The sequence below is a fragment of the Aspergillus thermomutatus genome, assembly GCF_002237265.1.
Source record: "Aspergillus thermomutatus strain HMR AF 39 chromosome Unknown NODE_227, whole genome shotgun sequence".
Taxonomy (NCBI): Eukaryota; Fungi; Ascomycota; class Eurotiomycetes; order Eurotiales; family Aspergillaceae; genus Aspergillus; species Aspergillus thermomutatus.
The window spans coordinates 18256-33852 of record NW_020798277.1 but is presented as its reverse complement, the minus strand read 5'-3'; the positions used below and the strand labels follow the sequence as shown (position 1 = coordinate 33852).

Genomic DNA, 15597 nt, shown 5'->3' with positions numbered 1-15597 from the left:
GGTACATGAGGATGAGGCAATGCGTAACCTCGTTTGGGACAAGCAAGGTAACAAATGGTCAGTTCTCCTCTGTGTACCACATTAGGACTTCATTGACTCGGACCAATATCTGACTCCTCTGACAGCTACCTGGTTGATTGGGAGCATTGGAGCATCCCGGATAAGAAAACTTATTTATATTGGGTGGAATCTCGCGCAAAGCGGGGCGTCGCATGATCTCTCTGATATGTCTGGTTGGTATCTGTGATACCAATGACTTTTCTGAGGTTGAGGGAGAGAATCAGATTGGTTTCCAATCAACCTGATGCTCATCCTGTATATAAACCATCAAGTTTTCAGATCCTTCCTCTGACCTCCAACACTAGTGATATATTGAGCGTACCTTCAAAGGGGCCAAGGAGGGTCTTATTAAGGAATAGAAGGTTAAAGTGGTAGTTGAGTTGATACTATTATTTGTCTATCGCTCTGCGCCATGGTTTCTGTTAAAATTGGTTAGTTAAGAACAACTGACTCTCGCAGCATTTAATAATCACTATTGCTTTTGAGAATAGGCACGACTGAACTCACATGAGAGGAGAGTACGAGTGGAAGTGATGTACGGAATATATTTTGGCGAGTCTATCTCGGTATGGCCCCCATTCGATAGTCTCGCCATCTCCGAGTGGGCTCAAACTACAGAATACGAGAAATGTTAACATGCTGCCTAAGCCCCGCTTCTATTTCCAAGTCTGCGATGCCTTGTCAGATACCAGCGCTAATATCTCTTCTCTGCGACCAGCATCAGCGAGTAATCTACCACATACTGTATGATGTCTTTGCTCCATTCCGAGTGGACTGCATTTCTCTCGCAGAATCCCACTGTCAGCCATGACGAGGAGAGCCGGAACGAGCGTTTCCTCTCTTCTCCAGAAGGTCGTGTATGTGCTGAACGAGTATCAAGCTTTGACACGACTGTCCCAGCCAGGGATAACCATCGGATTCCCATTCGTATCTACACCCCGAAAGACCACACATCCGATGCAGTTGTCATATTCTACCACTCTGGAGGCTTTGTGCAAGGCTCTCTTGAAACGGAAGATAGTAGGTGACACACTCTCACATACGGGCAAAAATAACTGACGGGGAACAAAAGTCTCGTGCAGGCACATGGCACTCGGCGGACCCAGCACTGTCATCAGCGTGGACTATCGGCTCAGCCCGGTGCATCAGTATCCTATCCCCATCAACGACGGATGGGATGCATTTGAGTGCATAGTAACCAACCTCTCCACCGTCCTGCCGAAGCACTGCCCTCCTGTCAGAGTAGTGATCAGTGGAACGTCATCAGGCGGACAACTCGCCGCCATCGTCTCGCAGAAGGCGAGGGACTGGCTGCGAGATCCGAAGAAGGCAACTGCTGCTGCGAGCATCACTCTGAGCGGCGTCCTGCTCCGCGCACCGGTGACTGTACGCGGCACGGATGCGGCGTGGATCCCACCGTGTTTCAGGTATTTACACCAGTCGTGGACGGAGAACGTGGAGACGGAGAAGCTTGACAGACAAGGCATGGCAGCAAACCATGGTTCGTTCACCGTAAAGACTCGGTTGTATGGCTGTTAACATTTCTCTTCTCCAGATCTGCTTGGGGTTCCATGTGCAGAGAGAGCACATCCAGAGGCTTATCCTCTCTGGGGCCGATTTGACGGGCTGCCAAAGACGTACATCCAGATCTGTGATGTCGATATTCTCCGCGACGACGCAGTGTGTTATGCGCGAGGTCTTCAAAACGCAGATATCGAAGTGCGTGTATCAATCTACAAGGTATGCTTCTGTCGATCGTTGTGAGAAGAAATGTCTGACGAAGTCGAAGTCGCTGCCGCATATTTTTTGGGTATATGCGCCTCAATTGAAGGTGTCAAGACAAGCGCAACAAGATTGTGTCAACGGTCTGAGATGGTTGTTAGGGTTGACTGAACAATGGCCCAAGCCGAATATTTCTGTGGCAAGGCAAGGGTGACGGTCATTTGTGTCTCAGTCTTTGGAGGTTGTTTGAAGATGATGTAGATTTCCCTCATCTAGCAGCCAGATCGTTGCAAGACGGCGCTCATGTAGATTATCAGAGCAGAAGCCCTCGGCGGCAGCAAACTGATGCCAAGTAGAAGATGATGATAGGATGCATTAAACACACCATGAAAGAGAACAAATACGCTTGTTGATTCTTCGAAAACCATCTAAGCCGCAAATTGAAGACCACGAACGATCAGAAACGGACAGGGCAAGCCAACTCATAAGAAAATGGAGCTAGGAGGACAGCCTCTCCCAATGCAAGATCTCCTAACCAGAAGCATAGACCTCGCTTCCAAAAGCACCAATCTTGTCCACCTTATAATAGCCACCCTCATAGTCATTGTGCTTAGATCCCCAACAGTTATCCCTCTTGCCCAAGGATACATCGCGCTTAGCATGGTTACCCAGAGGTGCAATCATGGCATTGTAGCAAGTATCGGAGTTGAGGATCCAAGCATCATTGTATTCCGTGTTGTAGATCGCGACTACGTCCCAGAGTTAGTCCCTACCTTGAGAAGAACAGATGGATAGACATACAGACGACATTTCCGGCCTTTCCATTGCTAAGTGTGACACCGTATGTATCTGACGTTTCATGGCCCTTGGCGATATCCGTCCCAACGTACGCATCGCCTAGCATTTGCTCTAGTCAGTGACCCGAAACTCCACAAGGATAAGGTCGAAAGATGTGATCATACAAAAGCTGCGTGCGAGTGTCTTGAATTGAGCCACAGGAACCCATTTCCCATGGCCATTGCTCCCTCCCTTTCCGGTGACTCTGTGGCCACAGTTCATAGTATGATCACGAGCTTCAAGCTCGTTCAGACCCCTGGTAGTGAGACCGCCAGCTTCAAGAGCTGCGTATTCCACGTCCGTTATGGGCTTGTTGATATCAGCGCGCCTTTTGAGGCCGGCCTCCTTGAGGGCCTCCCACTCCGCATCGGAGATGGGCACATTCCGTCCAGGTTCGGCGGAAGCAAATGCTCCAAAAGTCAAAAGGAGTACAGGTAGAAGCTTCGTAATGAACATCTTGGTAATGGCAATAGGTGCTTTGGCGGTAGGCTGGGGGTGACAATTGAAGGACGAGGAGTTTCTGAATTGGATTGTTGATCTTGAAGGGCTACCAGCTGATCTTGAGCCCTCTTATACTTGCTCTGCGAGCCATCGCTCAAGGCGTTTTGTCTGCTCTCCTACCTAAATCCGTCGAACATGAACAATTCTCCAAGGCTAGATCTTGAGTACCCGTAAGCAATGACCAGAAAGCCCCAAAAGGATCAACGAATGTCTGGCGAGGCTAATTTCGGACTGTTAGGTTGACCTCAAGAAGACACGAGGAACTCACCTTGAGCTCATCTCAATCGTGTCCAGGATCCCTGTACGAAGGCGCAAGGACGGCTGTTGGTAGATCAATTGGCGATTGTGCCGTTTCAGCAAAGCACAGCTCCCATAACAGTCCCCAACTGAGGCTTATACCCGCCCCTGACAGCTTCAAGGTCTTTCTCTGCAGGTGTACTGGCTGAATGGCGAGTAGGACCTCAAAGCGCTGTAGACGTTGGATCTCAGATAGAGTGTTGGCGTGCATTCAGAAGACACATGCTTGTTGGATGTAGTCCTCCAAGCCCGCTTTGTTGTATCTACCCTAACAGTTTCAGTCTCAATTGGTTATCTCCAAGGTTTCATGATCTATTAGAATCATTTCGTGTCTGGGCCCCCAAAACCCAACTATAACCAGCACAGTCGAAACTCATCCTTCTGCCCCAAAAGAGGCTGAGCTGCTGAACAACAATGTACGGAGGAATACATTGCGTGATTTCTCTGTTTTATACATGTTGGTAGAAGAGAAGGAATAAGGTATACGGGACAATCTCTGTTAGAGGAGGACGAAAGGTAGCCATATAAGGGCAGCAATCTGCTGGTCTACGCAGTTGTTTCGACTTCAACAATCAGTTACATTCCGTTTTGCAAAAACCAGTCTTACTTACTGGCTCACTCAAAGATTCCTGCAGAGAAAAGAACTCGCAAAGATGGTCCTGATCAAGAAGCTCTTCTTGCTTGTATGTTTCCCGCAGCGTCGTACTTCTCTTTCGAGTGCTAACGCTACGTGGTAGTTTGCAACCTTCACATCGGTCATTGCGCTACCAAACCCAGTGCAAAACCTCCCATCGGAGAACGATATCAGCGTGGCCGGACTTGAGGTCCATGAAGTCCGGGATGTGAGCGCCTTGGAACAGCGCGCTCTGGGCCCAATGACGCTGCAGTGGTCTCCCCAAGGCCGGTTTCTTTTCATGGCAGGACTTGTGAGTAGCCCCTTACTTTAGAAAGTTCATGGTCCTGTCCTCCAATTGACCTCTTTCAGCAACTTCAACAGGGAATCTATGATGCTTTCTTCTCCAGCAGCGTCGGTATAAATGGGCTGGGGAGAGTCATGTTGCGAAACTTCAGGGATTACCTTGAGCAGCAGATTGCATTCGAGCGAGTCAGCCTCTTAGCATGGGATTTTGTCCATAAAGCTCTCGAGGGAGGCATTGTGGATGCCACCCCATTCAGCAACAAGTCAGTATCAGCATTCGCCTTTCAGGATTCTGATATTCCCGCTCGTCGGTATGTCTAGCTAACATGTCTGCTGCAGCGGCTACGACGTCGGCTTTGCCATATTCGCAAAGGAAGGGAAAACTCCAACGGAAGAGGTGATTAATGCAGTGATTACGATCATCAGACGCTGGGCTGAGGCAAACTCCGGCTCATTGACCGTCACCCAAGCCGCCAACGGGTTCATTGACCCCCAGAAGGTTGGGGCCACACCAGTCACCAAGCGCGGCCGCGTTGCGACTTGTCCCTCCGGCATCAATCTCTTGAAGTATGCGAAGAGAGCAGTGTCGGATATTAATCCTAACAAGGATCTTCGCTGGTCTGGACACTGCCCTTAGAATGGTAGCGGCGGCTGCGCAGGGAATCATCGAGACTGAACCGATCATCCTGTCACATCGAGGTTGTTTCATCCTGTGTTGTTCTGTTGGTCTTTTTATAGCTATATCTGTTGGATCTACCAGTGATGATTTTGCAAGAGTGTAGTGTCGAATGTTGGACTAAATGATGCAATTTAAACTTGTCTTGAGATTGGCCATTGTTCATATAATCATTGGCTATTAGTACTTCATTTCCCCACGAGCCACTGGCAGCTTAGCCTATACGAACAGTATTCAACCTTAAAGCCTCTCTTATGCTTACAATTCCTACGCAGGATACCTGTGGCAATGCAAACCAACAGTGGGGTCGGTGTTTCGCCAGGATAAAGTCGCTTCGATCATGCCAACACTGGCAAGGCTGATTCCAGAGAATGATTATGATGACCAGGCTGATTTGTCAGACTCTCTCTATCTATCATCTATCATCCCCATTTATATCCCATGTAATTTTTCCTCGCATGATCTACTCAACATAATCACTCATGTGAATGAAAAGAAGAAAGCCATGATATGGAGCCGAAACGCCTCCCTCGCCTACCAAGTGAGATCATCCTTCTTATTGCCAACTATCTGGACCCTCAGGACCTCCTCCTTCTTCTACATGCCATACCAGCTATCGCACCTTTGCTGAACCATGCTCATCTAAGATCTGTGGATAGTGAAGGCAACACCCTGCTTCATCTGGTGGCAGAGTACAACATTGACAATGTGATCAGCCGACTGAGCCCAACCACCGCAGCCAAGAGCATGGTCGGAAACAACGCCGGTCAGAAACCGCTCCACATCGCGGTCAAAAAAGGCCACCATGGCATTGTTCGAGAACTGCTATCGACGGGATGCGATCCATCCCCGACGGACAAGCACTTTCGAGCCCCCCTGCACTATGCTTGCCTGACCGAGCAAGACATAACCATGGTGCAGCTGCTCCTGGCTCATGGCGCTGACCCTTCGGCAAGAGACAAAGAGGACCGCACCCCACTGCACATATGTTGCACCAACGGGCAGGCTGCACTGCTGAAGACTCTCATCGATGCCGGCGCCGACATCGATGCCCCGGAGAACGGAGAGGTGGACCTCGGAGCGGAAGGGCAAACCCCATTACACAATGCAATACTGCGTGGACAGACCGAGTGCGCGAAGATTGTTTTGGAGGCTGGGGCCGATCCGAATGTGGCATATGGGACTGGACAGCGCATTATGAACTCCGCAGTGTTTGGGGGCCAGACGGAACTCGTGCAACTGATGCTGGAAAACGGAGCCGACGTGAACGGGGCAGACCGCCCGGGAATGACGCCCTTGATGTACGCTGCTACCATAGACAGAGAGCAAATCGCGCAGGTCCTGTTGCGTGCTGGAGCAGAACCAAACATACGAGGACCTCGTGGCGGCGTGGCTCTCCACGGTGCGGCCAGGTCAGGCCTGCCGGCGATGGCGAAGTTGCTGCTCGACGCGGGCGCTGATCCTTCCATTACAGATACTTCGGGCTTTTCCCCGTTAGATTATGCTACGAGGGAGGAAGCGATTCGTGGGGAGTGGGTTTCAACCCCGGGACATGAGTCGGTGGTCAAACTGCTGCAACAGGCACAGGGACGATCATAGCTAGGCTAGGCTAAAAAGAAAGACAAATGCAATCATGCCTTAGATGACAGACGTTTCCTTTCTCGAGTGAACCGCTCCAAAGAACTCGCACATGAACTCACTCTAGGCCCTGCCTAAGCATCACCTCCAGCGACGCCACCGGCCGAAGTTTGCTTGCATATGAATGTAAAGACTCGGGCATGTACATCGTTTGGCTCTCAATCTCAGTTACAGGAGATATCTATACCGCCGCCCAACTGATGAACATTTGCAATTTCTTTCTTGGCTATTTGAAGGCGCACTACTACGTTGCACTCCTGGCTCTGGATTAATAACATCTGACGACAGAGATATGCGGTCAGTAAGTCGATTAACTCACCCGCCTGAGATCAAACGATATCTGCGTGATTGCGGTGAGTCCCATGGGAGCTCCAGGAAGGGCATGTTATGGTCCTCGAAAGAGGTGGACCTTCTGCTGAAGCTAAGGAGGGATGAGAAACGACAATGGTCGGAGGTGACAAGGTTATTCTCTGACTGATGTCCGGGCAGAAGTCCGGCCTCAATCCAAGTATACTGGAGTTCGACCCTCAAGAATAGAACGAATTAGCACTCCATACCCTTCCATAATGTGATAGCTGTGGATTCTGAACGTTTCCCACTCAAGCTCTCATCTGAGATGATACACACTTCTCTTTACTTCTGCAATTGTCCACTGGGAAGAGAAGATCCGCAGTCCAGAAAGAGGGGACGACCGATTGCAGCTATCAACCAGACGACAAGGTCGCTGCGACTTGGGAGGGGGAGGGGAGGGGTATGCTTTTAATGACTCCCAGCTTCGAGCGGCGTCAAAACAACTGTGACAGACGAGGGTCATGGAGCCCAGACTCAGTCTAGCGAACGTTAAGACTCGTCGTCACGCAGCCTGCGTTGGGCTCAAATCTCTAATGACTCCGCTGCTGTCTTGTAGTGACTACAACCAGTAACAGTCTCTTACGGGTACTCCGTCCTTCGTATCCCCCGTATTCTGAGAAGCAAAGACAATGCATAACCCCGCACGTCAGATCTGTCGATGAAATGGTCAAGTCAATGTTGCTACCTTAGCAAAGGAGTCCTCACGATACGCCCTTTAGTAGCTTGACCACAGCATCACCAATGGCTTCAGCAGAGCCGCTCAACCAGGCTGGGTTCTGCTATCACCTCGAACCTCCCAAGAAACCTGGTCGTAGACTCTGGTCTGTAAATTAAATTGCGTAGATAAGATACTGTCGAAGCACTGTATCTTTGGTATCAGACTGTATATTTTACGCTTGCTTGTCTTGCCTATTCTAGTTAGTCTTAGTTGACCAGAATGCACATAACTTCTGGTCTTGTCGCTCCTTACATAGAAAAACACATACATTCATGGATATAGTATGAATATGTCCCAGTTTAACCTCTACATGCTCAGATTACCAGCATAATCATATTATGATATTACCTACAATCTGACAGATACCTAAATGATGCTCGGGGACGTCGTTAGCAAACGAAAGGACGAGAATGGTATGAAAAACGCGGCAGACGAAAAGAGAGAAAAAGAAAAAAAAGAAGTGCGTTAGCTGGGAGTCGAACCCAGATCTATTGCTTGGAAGGCAATAATGCTAACCGCTACACCACTAACGCTGTCGTTATGTAACATCCGCTTTATTAAAATCTATAACCAGTTTCTTGTTCTTCAGATCATTGCACGGTTTTCTACTGTTAAGTATTCACCGGGATAGCTGCTGCTTCCTTTCACATACATACATCATTTAGGCAGAACTACAGAGTATTCGATGTCCTGGTCAAGAGTTATGGCTCTCTTGACACTGAATATTTTTACCCCGACTTCATCCCAGCACAATTCCGCAAATGCTTTCTATCTAGTCTAAGACTGCATTTGATAGACAAACATTCATCAACTACCACAGGGCACGGCGTAGAGAACATAATCTCAGAAAATACTTGGCTGTAGCAGGAGAATTCTACAGAATCCTATCTAGAGCATGCAGTCCTATATATTCGGGAATTTACTATGACAATAGATAGTGATTACTCGCCCGGATGAGTTTATTAATGCCGTGATAGAATAAGTGCAACTAAAATCAAATAACTGGAAGCAAAGTATACACTGCACTCCCACCGCAGCCCAAAGCTGCATACAAAATCACGCATGGGGAAGACATTGGGAAAGCAGACACTGTTGCGACCAAGGGCGATGGCTATTGTCATATCTCACTCTCGCCATCCGGCGGAACCGAGTGGCCCGTATGAGTCGTGCGGACGCCGGTGAATCCTAGAGCAGCATTCTAAGCAGCCTGGAAAGAATTGGATGTGGCATTGGCTGGCCTTGAGATGGGGGTTGCGGCGGTTCTTGTGTCGGTTTGGGGGCAGGGGGTTCTATTTCAGTCAGATAACAAGTCCATTGCTGGAGCAGCTGAATCAGTGGGTGCGGGCAAAAGCAACATACCAGCGACACCGACGCAGACGTAGTAATCTGGCAACAGAGATTGGCATGATGTCGGCTTTACAGCGGGGTTCCACTGGTAGAATTGTTCCAAAGATATTCCATATTGATTTGCAAGGGCCCAGCAGTTGTCACCCGGCGCCACCTTGTGATACTTATTGCCTGTGGCGAGCAATATTGTCAGAGAACAGTTCGCAGAAAGACCAGATAATTGCTGGGCTCAATTCGGACTTACAATTTGCTGGAGTACCCGTCAGCACCGGGCCAGGGACGTTGGTGGGCGTAGCCACTGGGGGTTCCTCTTTCTGAACGCCGATGCATACGTAGTAGTCGGGGTATAGGCGCTCGCAAGAGTGGCCAACCGACCTTGTTCAATGTCAGCTTTTGTCTTGTTGCCTGAGTGATCGATTCGACTTACGGGTTCCAGCCGTAGAATTGGTAGATCGAAAAATTACCGAAATTGTTTATGATGGACCAGCAACTGTCACCCTTCTTCACTTTGTAGAAAGCATTGCAGTTGGCAGCCAAGCCGCCCTGTGTGGGAGAGGGCAGATCGCCAACCTCGGCTGGACTTGCGAGGTCCATACGACTCGGTTCTCTGGCAGAATCTGCCGACGGCATCATCATGTCTGATGCAGCAACACAGTAGGAATGGCCAGTCTGAAGTCGGCAGTTCTCCCCGAGAGAAGGGTTCTTGAACTCGCCATCAGAATCATGGGCTAGCACATGTGTGGTCCAGTACTTACCCAGTCCACCAGCTCTTCCCGTGAAATGTTGAAATACTCTTCTAGGTCAGAACATTGGTCATTCTTTCCAATGTCATTCACCCAATAGCCGCAGTTGCTAGCAACGTTTGGATCGGTTGGACCAGTCGGAGAGATGCTGGACGGCCACCTCTTGACGACAGCCGAGTTGGCTGCGCCTAGGCAGAGAATTTGAACAATGAGGATCGAACGAAGTGCCATCTTGAGCCACGATTGTCAATTGTGTTGTGAAGACCGAGATAGTTCAGGATTTCGACAGCATTTATACCTTTTCAGCTCACGTTCTCAGTGCTGAAGCGAAGCTGCAATGCTCAGTGTTGATGGAACCTCACAATGCATGAATCCCTTGTGACACCGCATAGCAAGCACGTACCCTATAGGGACATTGTATGCGTAGGGACTGGAAAAATTCATAGACTCGCATTTCCAGAATGCTATGGGAATTGCAATGGGTTCCGCTTGTTCATTGTTTGTCGTCTTCTTCAATGAAGTTGCGCAACGTAGGGGCTTCGTCCTCCGTGGGTTTAATCTCCCAAAGAGGTTCGCCATCGTCATCAAATTCGGCCCACTGGAAAAACGTGCAACCTTTCTTTCCTGGTTCATATCCTGCATAGCACATCCACATGTATCTACCCCTGTTCTCACGTTTACGTTGTACACACCGCAAGATTGCATGTGTGCCACAACGGCATCGCGGAATGTTACGCGGGTGGAGAGAATCCCGATACCATCGATAAGTGATGTTGATGCGCCGGTTACCCGACAGTGGATGTGGTGAAACAGTCTGCGCGGGTGCAATAGCATGTTTCCATTCCTCCTGCATCTCGGCATGCATAACAAGGAGGGAATTGTGCGGAAGGTGTATGGAGATTTGCCCCTGCGCATCAGCACGAACATCAGTCCCCTTCGACGTCGCTTTCCGTTTGGACGGAGAATCCGCTGTCGACCCCGTGGGTGACACTTCACTCTCATTCCTCTCATCGTCATCGCTCGCCACGGTCCGTCGCACCCGGAACTCCCTTTCCACGCCTAAGCTCAGACTTCCAATAATAGCTCGCGGACCAAGATAAGTCAGCTCATCCGAGTGATAGCCGACACTTTCTGTTGGACCATCATAGCAGTTGACGAATGCCGCGTTGGGCACCCACTCCTTAGGTGACTGATACTTGAGCTTTTCCCCATCTGGGTAGCACGTTTGGATACGCTTCTGTATCTCGTCGTTCACTGCGCGCTGGACTTTGGCAGAGACGGCGCGCAAGTATGGAGTAAGCTGGCGCACGTTGGAACGGAAACCGCCTCCATAGGTGTATTCCGATGTTTGTTGTCGAAGCTCCTCGGGAGTAGAGACGTACAAGCTGCTCGTGTGAGGACTCTCAACTGTACGATCAAACAGCTGAAACCTGTACCTAGAAAAGTGCTTCGACTCATCCAGAAGTTCCAGTAGGAGCGCATCTGCTTCATCCTGGGGCAAAAAATTATGGATGATGGTACACGGAGTATGAGCAGCAACATCTTCTGGCGAGAAAAGATGTAGTGTCTTTCCTTTCCGGGTGAGTTGCTTTTTTGGTGGCAAACCCGCCTCAGTTGTGATATGTGAGGTCAAAGACGTCTGGATCGCTGATGCACCAAGTGCTCTCTTTTTGGCTGGCTTATACGCGCGTTGAGCGGTGACCACGGCAGACGCGTCTTCAATAGATCCGCCGCTCGAGATGAGAATGTCCAGTAGAGCATCTTGTTCTATGTCCGGAAAGAGTGAAAGTAGTATCGCCAATTTCATGTCGGTGGAATCCTCGTCAGGAGGCAGCGTCTGCTGCTGAACCGACGACGGACTCAGCCGGGGCCGCTTTTTCGCGATGAAACGATCCATTTGACAGCCATCTACCTTCAGAATGGGCCAAAGAGGATGTCCTGGTGCAGCAGCAAACACGAAGATGATGAAGCTACAAACCTGACTAATTCGTATAAGGGCACGTGATTGTTCTCGATATGACCAATCAGAATGCGTTTTCAACGGCATCTAATTATTCAATACCTATTAATGGAGTACTTCTAGGAAGCTCAATATACACTTCTATGGTCCATCACGCTTTCATACTGAACTCCAGTCACCGTTACCCAAGTAGACCTGACCAGATTTATGATAGTCCTCTAGATTTCTGCCCCGTCGCAGACCGTCATATAACTCCACGAGTGCCGACAATGCCACTGTTGTCCAGCCAGGATAATCTTCTTTTGTTGGCTTCGAGTTACGGCGATATAAGTCAGGAAAGTTCTCCTCTATGACCTTGACTGGACAGCTGGAGTAGTCCGCATCCTTCTCCATCATAGACGACATATCCACAGTCGTTGTAAGATGCGAAAGCACTCCATCATCTATCATCAGGCACATCCGCAATCGGATAGGTAGTTCTATCGCGGGCAACGCTAGAGCTACCTTCCAATCATGAAAGGCTTCCCGGACAATTTCCTCGTCAACTCCGTGGTATTCCTCCTGCGAGTTGAACACTTTAGAGGCGTATGTTCTTTCGAGTAGACGGACCTGTTCGGGGCTTCCTGGTAGACATCTCGAGAGGGCTTTTTGAATTTCTTCGTTGAGTGCTCGGAGGAATATCGGTATCAGACGCTGTGAGTCTGGCGCATATGTAGTGCGATACACGATGGGACCCCAGGTGAGGGTGAGGAAATCGCGTTCGGGGCCAGGAGGAAGGGATCGGAGTCCGGGTTCTGACCCGAGGCGATAGACCTCTTTCTGGAGAAACATGTTGGCAGGAGAGTGCCAATTCTCAGGTTCTGCCATTTCAAAGGTATATCACTGGATGTATTACTGGTTTGTAGATTGGCATTCTCAAATGGTGGTCAGTAGATAGATACTCATCGATCAGGATGTGACTGAAGCTTCTGCTAATCCAGAGTCATTGTCGTCAGAGTGACATCGATGACGAGGACAAACAGTGGACAACAACAAACAGGCGATCATTTGAAGCAAATAAATTGTCTATGGTGTAGATAAGAAGACAATTGCTGTCCTGAAGCCGTTCTTGCAGCGGTGATCAAATCCTCAAGGAATGACGATGGTGGGATCTGCTTTTTGTTCCTCACTAAATTAGTCCCCCATCAGACCTCGGTTCTTCGCGATTCTCCCCGCAATCTTCAACTTCATCCTTCTGGTGTTCTGCTGCAAACCACAATGATACCCTCATGACCGGTCCTTTCTTCGGTTTATTGTAATTCTTATATTTCAAATACTATACCCCCCTTTTTCCACTATGCTTCATTTTCGCACGGAGGGCTACAACGGCTGCGCAGTCAAGTACTCCCCATTCTTCGACAACCGGTTGGCCGTCGCCGCGTCGGCCAATTTTGGGCTGGTAGGAAATGGCCGGTTGTTCATTCTAGAGCTGACTCCGAATGGTGTCGTACCTGCCAAATGGTGTGTCTCCTTGTTGACTTAGTCACAACTGGAACTTAGATTGACAAAGTCACCAGGTTTACTACACAGGATTCTCTTTACGATCTCGCCTGGTCCGAAATCCACGAGAATCAAGTTCTCACAGCCTCCGGCGATGGCAGCATTAAGCTCTTCGACTGCAATTTGGAAGACTTCCCCATCCAGAACTGGAAAGAACATAATCGTGAGGTCTTCAGTGTTCACTGGAATCTCGTAGCCAAGGACACATTCTGTTCGAGCAGTTGGGACGGCACCGTCCGCGTCTGGTCGCCGCATCGGCCGCATTCTCTGTTCACCCTACCTACACACAGCTGCACCTACTCGGCGGCTTTTTCGCCTCATTCTCCCGATATACTCTCCTGCGTCACCTCCGACTCATACGTCCGCATCTTCGATCTTCGCACGCCCGCCTCCGCATCTAACCACCTCACCCTCCAGATTCCCATCCATGCTGCACCGGCATCGCCCATTCCCGGTAAAGCCGGCCTTCCTCCCGCCGCATGCGCTCCAGCCGAAGTCCTCACCCATGATTGGAACAAGTACCGACCGTCCATCTTAGCGACCGCCGGGGTCGACCGCACCATCCGGACCTTCGACATCCGTGCCCCACAGCAGGGGCCTCAGACGGTGATGATGGGACACGAGTACGCGGTCCGGAAACTGGCCTGGTCGCCACACCTTTCCAATATACTACTCAGCGGTAGCTACGATATGACCTGTCGCGCGTGGAGCGATCAGTCCACCGCAGGACCTATGGGTGATGCCGACCCCATGCGTGGCGGCCCCGGCGGTCCGGTAATGGGCATGGAGCTGGGGCGTATGAATCGGCATACCGAGTTTGTCACCGGCGTTGATTGGTGTCTTTTTGGCAGTGAGGGATGGTGCGCCAGCGTAGGATGGGATGAAAGCCTGTATGTTTGGGATGTGCGAGCATTGATGGGATAAAGACGTTGTGTTTCATCGTTTCTCCCTTTCTACCCATCCTGTATTGGTTATTTAGATTGCCATGAGATACCATTATGACATGCCCGCGGAAAGCAACTCTAGCTTTCCCAAGGAAATTATACAAAATTGAACATTTCTGATATGAACAAAATATTTCTCGCAATTTTGTTTTCACCAAGTCACAAGCCACAAAATCTATCCAATCGACGTGACGATCGAGATACCTGATATGCAAGGTGCTCTATTTCAAGACATGATTCGTCAGATATCATCAAAGCCTGCTGTTTGCAGTCCAAGCTCAAGCCCCTTCCACAATCATCATCATGTTATATCCATGATCTATCGATTTTTGGGTGCGAAAGCCCGGGTATAGTTCGTAAAAGCCGAGAGTTGCATCCTAGAGATATGCGCACCTCGCCCAATGATGCTCGGCAAAGGGCCGGAAGAGCGGGAGGAAGGTTTGAGAAAGTTGAAGATGAGCAGCTTATTTACTAGCCAGTCTCGCCTCCATCTTCCTTCTCTCAGCCTCCCTAGCAGCAGCAATCTCTTCCCGACTAGCGTCAAAGGCCACATGCATCTGGTTAAACGGGTTCTCCTCGCTCTTGTCAAACTCCTTCTTGCAGAGCTCGATGCGCTGCTGCCTCCGCAACCCGGGGTTCTCCTGCTCAATCTCTGGCAGCCGGCGCGCCTCATACGCCGCATACGCAGCTTTGTAACGGCGCTCCGGGTGACGGTCAACCTTCGACGGATCCTTGCCGGTTAGGGAGAGCGCATCCAGCGCATTATCAATACCCGACGCGTTGAGCGTAGCACCCTTGCGGCCGGCGGGCTCATCGTCCAGTTGCGACAGATCCAGACCGCGAGTCTTCTTCTGTGCTTGCTTGGCGCCGGCACCCTTGGGCTTGGAGGGCTGAGCAGCTTCTTCGGCGGCGAGGAGGGCATCCCGTTCGGCCTTCTTGCGAGCGGCTTCGGCTTTCTTGGCTTCTGCGTCTTCCCTGCATTTTTGTTTTTCAGATAACGTTAGCAAGCCACTACTTGTCTATCACGACGTGCAAAGGAGACGCGATGTCGGCGCTCACTTCTTCGAGCCGCTCTTTGCGCCCTTCTGCCACACCTTGTCCTCCTCGGCGGCTCGCTTGGCATCTTCGGCTGCTTTCTTGTTTGCGGCAGCTTCGGCTTTCTGTATGCAGATCGTGGAACGTCAGTCTCAAGCTTCCCTTAACCGATATAGAACATGCTCGTGGTGATGGCAGAAAAAAGCGGGGGCGGGGTTAGGGTACATACACGAGCCTGTCCGGCAGCTTTCTTGGAGTTTTCTCCGGCAGCTTTCTTTCCTCCCATTTTGAGCGCTGGCTATAATTCAAA

The 15597-nt window shown here is 50.1% G+C and overlaps 9 protein-coding genes across 9 annotated transcripts; 4 read left to right on the top strand and 5 right to left on the bottom strand.

Moving 5' to 3' along the window:
* Window positions 1–806: 806 nt before the first annotated feature.
* Window positions 807–1824, top strand: CDV56_104268 (putative lipase/esterase; the record flags this gene model as incomplete). The annotated part of the gene is made up of 3 exons (XM_026757887.1): window positions 807–1080; window positions 1133–1561; window positions 1616–1824. 3 exons carry the CDS (start codon window positions 807–809, stop codon window positions 1822–1824), a joined length of 912 nt encoding a protein of 303 aa, XP_026611444.1.
* A 489-nt stretch (window positions 1825–2313) lies between these two features.
* CDV56_104149 (uncharacterized protein) lies at window positions 2314–3075 on the bottom strand (the record flags this gene model as incomplete). Its single annotated transcript, XM_026757768.1, has 3 exons — window positions 2314–2531; window positions 2584–2679; window positions 2745–3075. The coding sequence occupies 3 exons, from the start codon at window positions 3073–3075 to the stop codon at window positions 2314–2316; spliced, it is 645 nt and encodes a 214-aa protein (XP_026611443.1).
* Window positions 3076–4070: 995 nt separating this feature from the next.
* On the top strand, window positions 4071–4973 carry CDV56_103958 (uncharacterized protein; the record flags this gene model as incomplete). The annotated part of the gene is made up of 4 exons (XM_026757577.1): window positions 4071–4100; window positions 4155–4343; window positions 4403–4599; window positions 4676–4973. The coding sequence occupies 4 exons, from the start codon at window positions 4071–4073 to the stop codon at window positions 4971–4973; spliced, it is 714 nt and encodes a 237-aa protein (XP_026611442.1).
* Window positions 4974–5522: 549 nt separating this feature from the next.
* CDV56_103802 (ankyrin repeat domain-containing protein) lies at window positions 5523–6611 on the top strand (the record flags this gene model as incomplete). The annotated part of the gene is made up of 1 exon (XM_026757421.1): window positions 5523–6611. The coding sequence occupies one exon, from the start codon at window positions 5523–5525 to the stop codon at window positions 6609–6611; it is 1089 nt and encodes a 362-aa protein (XP_026611441.1).
* Window positions 6612–8904: 2293 nt separating this feature from the next.
* CDV56_103431 (LysM domain protein) lies at window positions 8905–10040 on the bottom strand (the record flags this gene model as incomplete). Its single annotated transcript, XM_026757050.1, has 5 exons — window positions 8905–9008; window positions 9079–9237; window positions 9311–9441; window positions 9494–9774; window positions 9822–10040. The coding sequence occupies 5 exons, from the start codon at window positions 10038–10040 to the stop codon at window positions 8905–8907; spliced, it is 894 nt and encodes a 297-aa protein (XP_026611440.1).
* A 262-nt stretch (window positions 10041–10302) lies between these two features.
* CDV56_103265 (putative CUE domain protein) lies at window positions 10303–11706 on the bottom strand (the record flags this gene model as incomplete). The annotated part of the gene is made up of 1 exon (XM_026756884.1): window positions 10303–11706. The coding sequence occupies one exon, from the start codon at window positions 11704–11706 to the stop codon at window positions 10303–10305; it is 1404 nt and encodes a 467-aa protein (XP_026611439.1).
* Window positions 11707–11928: 222 nt separating this feature from the next.
* Window positions 11929–12600, bottom strand: CDV56_103160 (uncharacterized protein; the record flags this gene model as incomplete). Its single annotated transcript, XM_026756779.1, has 1 exon — window positions 11929–12600. The coding sequence occupies one exon, from the start codon at window positions 12598–12600 to the stop codon at window positions 11929–11931; it is 672 nt and encodes a 223-aa protein (XP_026611438.1).
* Window positions 12601–13105: 505 nt separating this feature from the next.
* On the top strand, window positions 13106–14232 carry pex7 (putative peroxisome biosynthesis protein (Peroxine-7); the record flags this gene model as incomplete). Its single annotated transcript, XM_026756589.1, has 2 exons — window positions 13106–13269; window positions 13326–14232. The coding sequence occupies 2 exons, from the start codon at window positions 13106–13108 to the stop codon at window positions 14230–14232; spliced, it is 1071 nt and encodes a 356-aa protein (XP_026611437.1).
* Window positions 14233–14716: 484 nt separating this feature from the next.
* Window positions 14717–15573, bottom strand: CDV56_102810 (DUF1014 domain protein; the record flags this gene model as incomplete). Its single annotated transcript, XM_026756429.1, has 3 exons — window positions 14717–15227; window positions 15312–15412; window positions 15517–15573. The coding sequence occupies 3 exons, from the start codon at window positions 15571–15573 to the stop codon at window positions 14717–14719; spliced, it is 669 nt and encodes a 222-aa protein (XP_026611436.1).
* Window positions 15574–15597: the final 24 nt, after the last annotated feature.